Source organism: Lotus japonicus, chromosome 3 (assembly GCF_012489685.1).
Source record: "Lotus japonicus ecotype B-129 chromosome 3, LjGifu_v1.2".
NCBI lineage: Eukaryota > Viridiplantae > Streptophyta > Magnoliopsida > Fabales > Fabaceae > Lotus > Lotus japonicus.
The window spans coordinates 15,799,307-15,811,762 of record NC_080043.1 but is presented as its reverse complement, the minus strand read 5'-3'; the positions used below and the strand labels follow the sequence as shown (position 1 = coordinate 15,811,762).

At 34.8% G+C, this 12,456-nt stretch overlaps 1 protein-coding gene across 1 annotated transcript; it reads left to right on the top strand.

Annotated features, from left to right (window-relative positions):
- Nucleotides 1-8,364: 8,364 nt before the first annotated feature.
- Nucleotides 8,365-8,996, top strand: LOC130749751 (uncharacterized). Its single transcript, XM_057603124.1, has one exon. The coding sequence runs from the start codon at nucleotides 8,451-8,453 to the stop codon at nucleotides 8,808-8,810; it is 360 nt and encodes a 119-aa protein (XP_057459107.1). The 5' UTR covers nucleotides 8,365-8,450; the 3' UTR covers nucleotides 8,811-8,996.
- The last annotated feature ends 3,460 nt before the right edge of the window (nucleotides 8,997-12,456 follow it).

Here is a 12,456-nt window from a genome sequence, read left to right as displayed (position 1 = left end):
CTTAACTGCAATAAAATAAAAGAAAGCAAATAACACGGTTGAAGTGAATTCCATTTAAAAGCGCGCTAGAGATCCTGATTTCGTTAACTTTCTCCCTATGTATCTTCCCAAATAGTTATAATTATGAATTCAATAGATTATCAAGGTGCTAAACCTAATTGTCCACTTATCAATTCCTTGCATAAGTGTCCCTTCCAATTAATTAGGGATAGCTAATTCCTTAGTACCTAATCCTAATTAATTAGAGATGAAGTTCAATTCAATTCAGGCAAACACAAGCAATTCGTTACCCTTATTCCTAAGGTGCACAGACCCTTGCTCAACTTCTCCCCAAATCCCTAAATTCTACCAATTTTCCAATTGCATAGAAAATAGTATGACAAACTATTGCAATAGAAAGTTTCAATTAAAACAGAGGAGAAATTCAAGACATAAAATAGAATCCATAATCATAACTGAAACTTGGTTCAAAACATAACTTGAAAGAAAACTAGATCAATCACCCTAACACAAAGGGAGTTTAGCCTGACATAGTCATGGAAACAAATCAAAATTCAAGCCAAACCTCAAAATCTTGACAAAGAACCAAGTAAGCTCTAAGCAAAAACCCAAAAACGCAGCTCTCCAAGTTCTAACGTGAAAAAGTATCCTTAGGGTTGAAACTAAACACGTTTAAATAATAATAGATTCGTGACTGTGCCATAGCACGAATTACAGGCAAAATTCGTGCTACTCTCATGCTAGAAATTCCATCAACGGCTTCTGTCATGCAATAGCATCAATTTCCAAGCAGAACTCGTGCTACTTCATGCTAAAATTTTCAGCATTGGTTTATGTCGCTCTACAGCACGGTTTTTAGGCTAAAACGGCACGAGCTTCATGCTGAAGTTTCCAGATTTGGTGCACTTCTGAATCTTGCTTATCTTGCCTTGATTTTCTCCTCTTTTCCTTTATTTCTTCATAAAATAAAACATATAATAATTAATAAAGGATGAAATAAGGATAATTACCCTAGTGAACTTTTCAAGTCTCAAAATAACAACCTAAGTCCTATAAAACTCATAGAAATAACATAAAACTATAAGAAGATAATAAAACTAATTAGAATATCAAAATATTAAGATAATGTGAATACTCAATAAAAATACTAAAATACTTAAATAAACCTTCAAAACATATGCCAAATACTACGAAAAAGGACAATAGAACCCCGTGTTATCAACAAGCTTAAGAGAAAAGCTTGGTTTTGAAGATTAATCACCCTTCAGACTATAAAATGGTATTCTTTGAAGCCTTTGGACCCTCAGAAACTGTTGAGTATTTTGTTTAGTAATTGGCTGCATTTTGTCAGTGTTTGTGTGTTCGCATGAATGTGCACTTTGGTGTGATAAACAACATGTGTTTGTCTAATGTGTGACCAAATGTTCAAGCATTGGGTAGAACATTGTGCAACTTGTTGCTGTTTGGTTACTGTACGTTATTACATGATGTATTTTGTCAGAAGATCTGTGGTGATCTCACGCATTTTTAGCTGTGCAGATCTTCTGTATTTTTTGAAAGAATTAATTTATTTTGGAAATAGGATTAATTATGTGTGAACCAAGCAATCTGGAAGATTTGGTTCCGTTTTGTTATTTGTGGAAGAAAATCTTTTCAAGATTTGTTTCTATTTTTCTACATGGACTTGTTGATGCTCAGTCCGATGAAGATCAAGGCTCGGAGAGCATCTATTTAATTTTGCAAGAAACCCAAGCTGCTACACGGATTGTTGATTGTATTAGGGTTTATTTTGTGAGTCTATCTTGTGCTTTTTGTAATTAACTCAAGTTATTTTTTGGTAAGCTTGTAGTCAACTCAAGTCTTGTCGTTTGATTCATAAGCATTGAGTTGTTAGTATTTAGTTGAGTTTCAAATCTCTAGATCTTTATTGTAACTTGTGATTCAATCACTATGGTGAGTGATTGAGAGAAAGTGAGATGAGCTCTCATACTTAGGGGGGGAATACTAAGTAGAAATACACTGGGTAGTGTTTAGGTTGTACGACTTATGAACAAGGAGTGTTCTTGTAAGACCGGTTGTTCCTAAACTATTAATAGTGAGTTTTCTTTCTTGGGTGAAAACCCTCCAGACGTTGGTGACGTTACACCGAACTAGATTACCAATTCCTTGTGTTATTTTGTTTCATTGTTTGTTTACTTCGTAGCATGTTTAATTTTGTTTGTTGTTGTTTGCATGTCCTACACGATACCCTGAACATTGTGTTGCATATCCGTCCAAAGTGAATCAGAATTTCAGAAACCAAGCACGAAGGTCTGTTGAAAGATTTTTCTACACTGATACTACTTTCAAAATCCTCAATATTCAATTGTAGTATAGCATAGGGTTTTGTCGTATCCGCAGGGAATTGCTAACACAAATGTCGTTCTTTAGTAAAATTACCCAAGCAATAGATTTTCAAAAGGTTGATAATTGTTTCGGTGACCAAAACACATTCAAATTAAACAAAGCGAGAGTAAAACAATTGATATCAAGAGAGAAAACTGTTGGAATTGGAGTTCACCGTTTAACTATTAGTGTCCTATGATTCTATATGAATATTCATTCCTATCCATGATTCATCTACACCATTTCTACCCTACTTCATTGATTCCTCACATGAGTGGATATCTATAACTTACTTTCCTAAACATTGATTCCTCACATGCATAGAAAAGCTAAGTTATCTTTAAGTTCAGATGTTTAAGGGACTAACAAACCTAACTCTATTCCTAGCAATTAGATTTATTAGATGGTTAACTCTAGGTCGGACTCTAGACGTTGTAGCTTCCGCTCTTACGCCGAATCAAGCAAAATGTTCTAGGTGCGCAAACTAAAACATAGCATTAAGAACAAGAGACAACCATTGAATCATGTGATAGAAACTATATTACATATAGAAATCAAGAAGAACACATCATAGTTAAAGGCTATATCCAAATCCAACAAAGAAACTTAGCAACCCATATCCATGGATTGCTTACAAAGCTTACAAGAGGAAACTAAAGTGAAAGCGGCGACCCATGCCGTCCTCGGTGTGTCTCCAGCACGATGGATGGTGGATCAAAGGTCCCAAAGTTTCTCTCTTCCTTCTCTCTGCAATTTTCTCTCCAAGAGGTCCAAAATATGTTAATAGATCCTCAATTCTGATCTGGTCGAGCCTTTTATAAAACAGGGCAACTGTTTCGCTTAAGCTAATAAATGTGTCGCTTAAGCAAGCAAGTTTCTTCACCTTCAGGTAAGGTCTTTGGCTGAAGAAAGACCAATTCTCGCTTAAGCCGAATTGTCTTCCAGAACCACTACTACTGCCATGTAATTTGGCTTAAGCGAGGAAACATTTGGCTTAAGCGGACTTCAATATTTTTAGCCCTTTTGATCTTCAAATGGTTGGATCTTCTTGACTTTTCTCCTACAATAAAAATCAAAGAGTCTAAATGATAAAACTAACATATCTTACATTTATCTATATAAAAACTATCTACTTACTAAATTAACCTTATTGAGGGATAATTTGAAAGATAACGTACACTTTTAGAACAGATAAGTGCCGAAATTAATATAGAAAATCAGGTAAATTTGGCACTTATCAAGGTCAGAACCAAGAAAGGCAGAGTGGATAACCCTTTATTCTCTCAAACCTAAGCCACCACTATCACAACTTCTTCTTTTCAATTCTTCCTTTTCCTTTGGTATTTGTGCATAATTCTTCTTCCATTGAGTCCTTGGGAGGTAGAGGAAGCAATCTAGAATGCTTTGGTGAAGCTTTCGGCAAGAAAAGCGTTAAACGATAAAGGTTTGAAGATTCCGGCGAAGAACTCGACCTGCAATTGGAGTTTCCAGCCATCTCCGACAACTCTAACGCCACCCATCACTACCATTCTCTTCCTCTTAGCAAGGAGAAGAAGAGCCAACACCCAGAAGCACTTCGGTGAGTCAACCACCGTGAGCACCGCCACAACATAGTCTTCTTCGGCAAGCTGTCGACTGTAAAATCACAGAACTCACTTTTTTGGTGTTTTTTCCATTACAAACCTATTAATCCTAATAATATGATTTTACTAAGGATTAGAGTAGTTTTAGGCCGGCCCTGAAAGATATGGAACCGAGAGTGACAAGCTTGAACCTTTCTCACTCGAGATGGAACTCTGGCTGAGCCATTGAGAATAGGGAGGTCATGAATAGGACTCTAGAAACTTGTAGAACGAGATAGGAAGCCCATAATGTGAGGACGAAGTCTGACGAGGGAGGTTCACCACTTCACATTCTCGAGTAGCTTCAAGATGGAAGGTTCTGGAAGATTTTCATGATCAAGCTATCTGGAATCATTAGGGCATGACCTTTACAGGTTGAGATTGATGGATTTATAGTGAGAAATAGAGTTTTAGTGTAGTGAATGGAACCCTAGGACTTGTAAGTTGAAGATGGACTTAGAAACCCTAGGAGAAAGAAAGTGATGATCCTAAGAGGAAGGTGTGAAACATGCTGAAGCATTTCCTTAGGGTCTTCAATCATGTTTCTTCTTCTTCTTCTTCTATCAGACGATGATTCTTCACACTTCACCATGTACCATGTTTCCTTTGTTGATGACTTCTTCTTCCAATGTATCTTCTCAAAATTTAACCTTGTACTTGATTCGATGACATATGACTTTGTCGCTTTCGAACCTTTACTTTTGCACTTCCTTGTAAGCTTGTGTATCCCTGAGCTTGGCATACTAGAAATGCTTTCCTTGAGCGAGGATGATGATATTTGGCATACTTTGCTTCTTCTTGAATATTACCTTGACTTTGAATATGTTCCATAGCAAGCCCTTTGTAGAATATCCTTCTTGTAGCTTCAAGAGACTTCTTGTGATCCTTTGTTCTCAGTAAATTTATTTATTTCTTGATCCTTGTAGATGAGTTGGTCCAAAGGATTCCATTAACTTCTTCAACCAATTGTATCTTTATATGGAGAACTCTATTTTAAACAAAGCATACTTTTGACAGTTGATATAAGTCATGTATATCTGATACTTTTCCTTATAGATGTTGTAGTTTGTATCTTCACATGCATGCCTATTACTAATTAAGACTTTGAATAACATAAGATCATTAGCTTTTATAACTTTATCTTTTGCCATCATTAAAACTAAACAATGAGACTGTTTTCCCTAACACATTATATTGTTTAAGGATTTATAGTCTTTGAGCCAAGTGACTAAGAAGAATGAGAGCTTTCATGTTTGTTGCTCGTCGGACATGCGTCGCTTGAATCGTATTGATTGTGATGGTAGCAAGTAGGTTCCCCTCCATGGGAGGGAATACAATTAATTTGTTTCCTTCTTGTGTTTTCCATAGTTTACATGAATGGGAATACAGTTTATTAAATTTCCACATACGACGCCAATGTTCTAGTAAGAGATTATCGAACCTGGTTAAGAATGTTTGGCAATGTGGAAGGGGTACTTTGTTGGACTTCTCAGTCGTGGAAGGGTCCTCATCTTCTCGTATCCATTGATCAGGTGGGTACCAATAAGATATCCGGCCAATGCCTCAAGTCCTCAAGGCTGAGAGAAATAAGGATTAGAGTTAGAAGGTAGAGTGTACCTAAGAAATGTCTCATTAACATGTAATTATATACTAGGGTGTCACAAATCTTGAGTAAGGGTCACATGCATCAATGATTTTACATTATATTTCTCACAATAGTCATAAGTTATCTCAAGGTAGAAAAGAATAGTTGTGTCAAAAACCAATTATCTCAAAAACTTAAATTATTTGATAATAGATACCTGAGTAGTTTTATATTATCATTTTTAACACTCTTTCACGCTTCGTTGAGCTTGCGTGCACAAACTCATCTACTATGTGCTTTAATTCAAAAACTAGAAGGAGGAAGTATCGAACTCTAAACCAATCATATAGATTTCAATATATACCATTGTCGATATATATATATATAATCAAATTATACTAAAAATTAAATTATTAAATAAGAATCACATGATAAATTTTATATTATTATATTTCTAGCAAGATACACTCTGTTAATATTCTCCATTAGTAGGTGGGTATCTTTTGATTTACAGAGGGGTCACAATATCCTTTTGCTTTGTTTAATGTTGAAACAAGTGCTAGCCTTAGGAGCTACAAATCCTCCTCGATATGCATGATGAGAAGAATTACTTAAACCTTAGAATGTGCATGAACTTGCATGCTGCTTTTTTAGTGAGCTATTGAATCAACCTTCGGCGTGTACATGTTGCTATATAAAGGTAGATGATTCCAACTACGACATCCTACGCTGCCACATGCAGGGTACCCTTAATAATAGTGGAAAGTGCCACACCATCCAATAACACCCATATTGATTTGTATGCATCTTTTTGTGACGCAAGAAAAGAAGAATATAATAGGATCTAGTGAGGTGTGTTTATTTTTGTGGGAGCCCACTTTATTTGGAGGAGCTCACTTGTCTTTACCTAAGGTAAAATAGTTCCATTTTATGTGTGAAAATCTGAGTGGTGCTTATAATTTTTTTAAACAATTAATAGAGTTTATCTTAGTTGACATTTGACAATTGGATATTAATCAGATTATATAAGCCAAAACAAGAGTCATTGCTTTCAACCACTCCCTCCAATTTCCTCCCTTCCAAGACGAATGAATTTTTCCTTTTTTTTTCCTGACTAGTGACAAGTTAGTTGGTTCCATTAAATTGAACCAAAGTATGACTATATCAAGTTTCAATTGACAGTGACACAGATGACAAATTTTCCAGTTACAGATAACACTCCCAATTATACTATTTTATTGAAGATGCTCATCCATAGCATATGTGGATTACATATATAGCTTAATTATAGCCTGTCTAGTTTCACATTTATAAGTGTTAAAATTAAAATTTTAGGGTATATTTGATTCAAATGAGGTGAAAATGAGGAGAAAGGAGCGATGGAAGAGAAATTTTAATAGAAGAAAAAGAATAAACGGAGAAGTGTTTTAAGAATTTAATAGAATGAAAGCTAAAAAAATTTTGGTTATTTGTTTCAAAAGATGAGTAAAACGATTGTAAAACAAATTTACTTTTATGGCTTATATTATTGATTTTGACTTTCAAAATATAAGAAATAACATTTTTGTCTAATAAGTTGTTTTTCCCTTCTAATTTGTCCAATTTCAAAGTTTTTTTACAATTAATTATAACTCCAAAATCAGTTCTATTTACAAATTCTACCAGCTGCTACTATTTGCAAGGTGACATTATATAACTAAATGGCACAACATTATCTTATAAAAATAAGTTTTCGAATAAATATATTCAAAGATAGATTATTGTAATTTAAAATCATTTTTTACCATGTTCAATGGAAGTTGAATTCTGATAAGTGTTGTTGAAACACGCAATTACCATCCCCATAATATAAAAATCAATTTAGTTATGTTAGGTATGCACAACTTTCAAAATCTGGTCTGAGTCATACTTTTCCCTTTCTTTATCATACACATTATAAAAATCGAATCATTTTGCAATGCAGGAAATATAATAATTTCAGTATTGGTCCCTGGACGGTGGCACGTGGCAGATTGTCATTTGCTAGCTTTCTATGGATGAAACCTCAACCATAAAAAACTCTCGCCGACCCTTAGCATATTTTCTGCAAAACCCAGCGTTGGGTTTTGAGAAAGCAGAACCCTTTGGCTATAAAACAAAACTAAAAAGTCATAAAACATAAAAAGAAAAAAGTTCAAACCTAAGGCTGAAATTAAACAGAAAGGAAAATGATAATACACATCCCATATTTAAGTGAAAATGAAAAAAAGAAAGATAGTGATTAATTATGTGATATATGTAAAAGGAATATAAACAAGAATGAAGTGTTTATTATAAACAAGAATGAAGTGTAAAATGGGGCGATTTTCATTTTTAATTTAAGTATCTTGTATGATATTCTCCCATGTCTTAGCAATTCCATTTTCGATCATATATGAGACTCAAAATCTCATGCTATAGAGCATGGAGGTTTGAGTCTTCTTCAAGACATAGAGATCTCTTATTAAATTAGAATAAGTTCAGCAGCAGCCCCTGAGTGAAAAATTCTTACTTATAAATCACTTACCAACACAGTCCTCATATCAGTAGTGAGAATTGAACACTTAACTTTTTTGAAAGAGGAAGTGATTCATCATTACCAACTAAGATGTATTGGCACTGCATCTTTTAATTAGAGACCGCTAATTTTATTTGATGTGGTAAATTTCCGCTTACTTAACCATCACCCCTAATTTTATACAAAAGTTAATCACCACAGGATTATCTCTATTTAAAGCCTCCTTTTCAGCAAAGTTTTCTCCCACAAACAATCCACTACTACGACTACTACAAAACAAGGTTCCATAATTGTTTCAGGATCCAAAGCAAAAGCAAAGTAAATGGCTCAAAACTCAGAACCTGCTTTTCCCCTTCACCTCTGTTTCTTCCTACTTACTCTGTTCACGTTCCTTGGTTTCTCATGGTACTCAAACTACGAGCCAATAATGGAAAGCATCATGGACCAAATGAAGCTGGTCCTAATGGTTTCCCCACTGGTTCTTCTGCTGGTCGTCCACTTCGTTTGCAACTATGGAGATGGAGGAGTCTTGTCTTCCCTGATTCCGTTGCCGGAGAAAGATTCTCTTCACAGAGCAGGTGGAACTCCTTGGGGTGTGGGCTTGTTCCTTGTTCTTCTGCTTTTCTTGGTTTCTTACCAATCTTCCTTCCAAGAACGTTGGTTTCCTCTCCTCAGCAGGTGAAGAACTCAGTGATGAGGTTTAATTAACTTATATGGCTTGACATGAAACTTCGTTTGTAATTAGTAATTACTGTAAGCAAGTGAGTTCTCTCTGGATTTTTCATGAAACGAGATTTGACTTGTTTGTATCTATTTTTGTTTGTAATTTACTGTGATCCGTGACTTAATTAGTGCATCTGATTTGATACCTTATGGAATCCTTATGTAAAGCTTTCACTAGAATCACTTATCTCCCTCAACCAAAATCTACCAAATTATTAAGCAAATCCTTATGTAAAGCTTTCACTAGAATCACTTATCTCCCTCAACCAAAATCTACCAAATTATCAAGCAGTTAGTCATATAGCTTGACTTCTTAAAATTAGTTCATAAAATACACACACAATATTTTAGCATGTGCTGACGGGCCAAAAACTGACACAACAACCGCTTTAGCATCAGGGTGGGTGTTAAAATGATCGAAGCTAACTTGTTGAGTCAGCCTCGAAGCCAACTCTAAGTTCTAGAGTCGGTCAAACCGACTCTAAGCCAACGCTACCCTCGCGGCAAGGTGACGAACGCTACATTGCCAAAATTAGAGGCGATTGTATAGACCGGCTCCTAATTTTGTGAGTTTGTGTCAGCTACAGGTAACTTCATTAAGGAAATAATTGTAATAAAAAAAAACTACACAACATAATATAAAAATCGTATTAGCGGGTCTTGCTTACGACCCTTAGGTCACACGAATTTTCCAATTATTCGAGCAAAATGCCTCCAAAAGTTCCCAACGGAATGAGATTTCTTATCAGAAATTCCCCTTCTGTCCGCCCGTTGAATATCATTTCCACGGTTTCGAGTCATTTCCTTGTTTCCTAGTGGAACATTCTCATGCTCTCTCTTACTACCGAGCCTTGACAGTCTCTCTCTGAAAGAGATTAAAGCTTTAAGGTTTCTCAACAATGAGCGCCCGAGCAGAACATTGTATGTCGAATGTGATTCTTTCACTATGAAGTTAACCTTAAGGAGTTTTCTCAATTTTCCCTTGACAACTGTCATCGCGGTTTTGAAATATCCTTCGGTCGCGATTATGTTTCCAAAAAACCTCTAAGCTCCACGACGAAGCCAGTCATATCATTATTTTAGTAACTGAACACTTTAAAGCACTTGTAGAACATTATGTCCATAAAACTTCTCGGGTCAATGAATATTCTTGAAACTTCAGCCTAGGAAACCTCTGCTGAGATTATTTTTGGGCCACCATGATCAAGCAAAGCGCCTCTTGCGCTTTTCCCAGCAATCATACATCTCGGCTTAGGAAAGCAGGCGTTCAATCCTGATTCTCCTATCAGATCATTGGTAATATCCATCACTATCTTGATATACTACTTATAAGAAAAAAATTAAAATATTCTTTAATTACTTCCGTCTCGGCCATGGTTGGGTCGTTAAATCCTGAATTAATGTCTCAATCATTTTAATAACCAGTCCAATTTTCAAATCCTCTTATTAACTTTTTTTTGGTGTTAACCAAGGTATCTCCACATTTGATTGTCGTGAGACTAGTCTCTCACCCCACTGTTAGCACACTAAGAAATAAGAGGTTGGCCAACAAATATTTTTCATCACAAGAGTTCAAAATCGAACCACCAACCACTTGCTTAGAGACGAAGTGATGAACAACTACGTTAAAGCTTCCTTTTTGTTAACATTGCGAATTTAAGGGTGTTCAAGAAATTTTGATGATATGGTCATGTAAGAAGAAGACTTTCAAAAATTACTATGAATCTAGTAATTAATAAGATATCGTCTCCACATTAGATACCAATAATAATAAACTATTAATAAACTAGTCTTCCTTTTTTTCTTCTTTGTTTTATCCTTGTTGTTTTCATCGAACATTGATAGGTGCTTTTAATTTTGCCACTATCATATGTGTGTTCAAGAATACAAAATCACTTTTGTGGAAAAAAATGTTTAATAAGATTTCTTCCGTTTACTTATTTTACCATTAAATCGATTTAATTATAAATTTAAATCAAATTCAATCCAATTAATCTAAATTGGTTTCCGTTAAATATGTTATTTTATTTTATTTTTCATTTATTTATTAAATCATAGTATATAAATCTTCAAATATGTAATGTATAATAAATAGATTGACAACTATTTTATAGCATCAAACATATTAACAATAAATTACAACATAAATAATATACTTCCTAAAAAGTACGATGACGGAGGGCTTTGCTAGGGTTCGCGGCCCTAGTGAGCGTCAAGGGGTGGCTGCAGTGCATGATGATGACGGGGGCTCCAGGAGGTCAGGGGTTTGGGTATAATGGGTTCAGATAAGGGTCACGTGATACTCACGTGCTTCCCTCTCTCCTCAGATCTCCTTTTTCTCTCCAACTAGACGTACACGTAAGCCTCCTCCATTAAGAAATAAACGGTAGGGCTAACGTTGCACACGACCTACAACGTCGGGGACCATCCATGTAATTAAATTAGGCGGGGGACCAAAATCGTGGCATTGGTAAACATTAGGGACCAAAGTTGTAATTAAGCCTATTATGAATGATTACTGTAATATTTTTTCACTTAAAACATTTAAATTTAAATAGTTATAAATTTATTTAATCAATATTATTTTATAATAAAATATATAAATTATATAACAAATTTACAAATATATAAGAATGGAAATATATCTAGAAATATGAATGCTAAAACATATGTAGAATAAACTTATATATTTATAATTCATTAATTTGGATTAGATTTATTCTATTTTTAAATCTAACTATATTATTCCAATGGCAAATTTGTGGTACCTTAAAAATTTTTGGGTGTGGTACCCGTGTTAAGTAATTGAATAGATTATTATCATGTTATTCAAGTTAAATATATATCTCTTGATTTTACTTTATTTTTCAATTAACTTTATCTCATGAAATTCAATTTTTAATGAAAAATGTACGAGTGGTGGAAACGAATGATAGTGATGGAGATGCGCGTAAAATGGTCATGGTTTATGAATAAACAAAGCTCAGAAAACACAACTCTTAAATCCCACGTCCCTAAGAATTGAACGTGGCATTATTACCATAGAACAAAATCAAAATTTTAACTAGTGCATAAGTCTTTATTATTGAACCAACTCATTTTGAGTATCACACTTTAATCTAACTTAAGGTATCACAACAAGCACCAATTTCAATCTAATAGAAAATATAACTGTTTAAATTTTTAGTGACTTTTTATTTATTTTTATTGAATTGATTGGATTTGTCAACGCCTTGAGAAAAGAGAAGCACGACTATGCTATAATTTTTTCACTTTTTTTTAGAAAGATCAAATATATAGATATAAAAAGTGTTGAGATCCAACCCCTCTCAACAAGGGTACATTAACCAAGGCCGCAAAAACATGCCGGCAAAAACCCACCCACAACAATCAAGAACCCAACAAGCATAACGCCTGCAAAACCTACCAAAATGCAGCTAAAAACCTAGGCCTCCAACGGCTAAGAGAAACAGCGACTAAAGTGACCAGCAAAATGGGGTCCAACATCTTCAAGGTAATACGAACCAAAGTAGTAGGGAGCACCTAAAACCCCAAGAGAAACGCCAAATCAAAGAACAACCCATCAATCACCAAAACGACGGTGA

What these genes read in the sequence shown, in the direction of transcription:
- LOC130749751 (XM_057603124.1), top strand. Translation starts at nt 8,451, where the DNA reads ATGGCTCAAAACTCAGAACCTGCTTTTCCCCTTCACCTCTGTTTCTTC.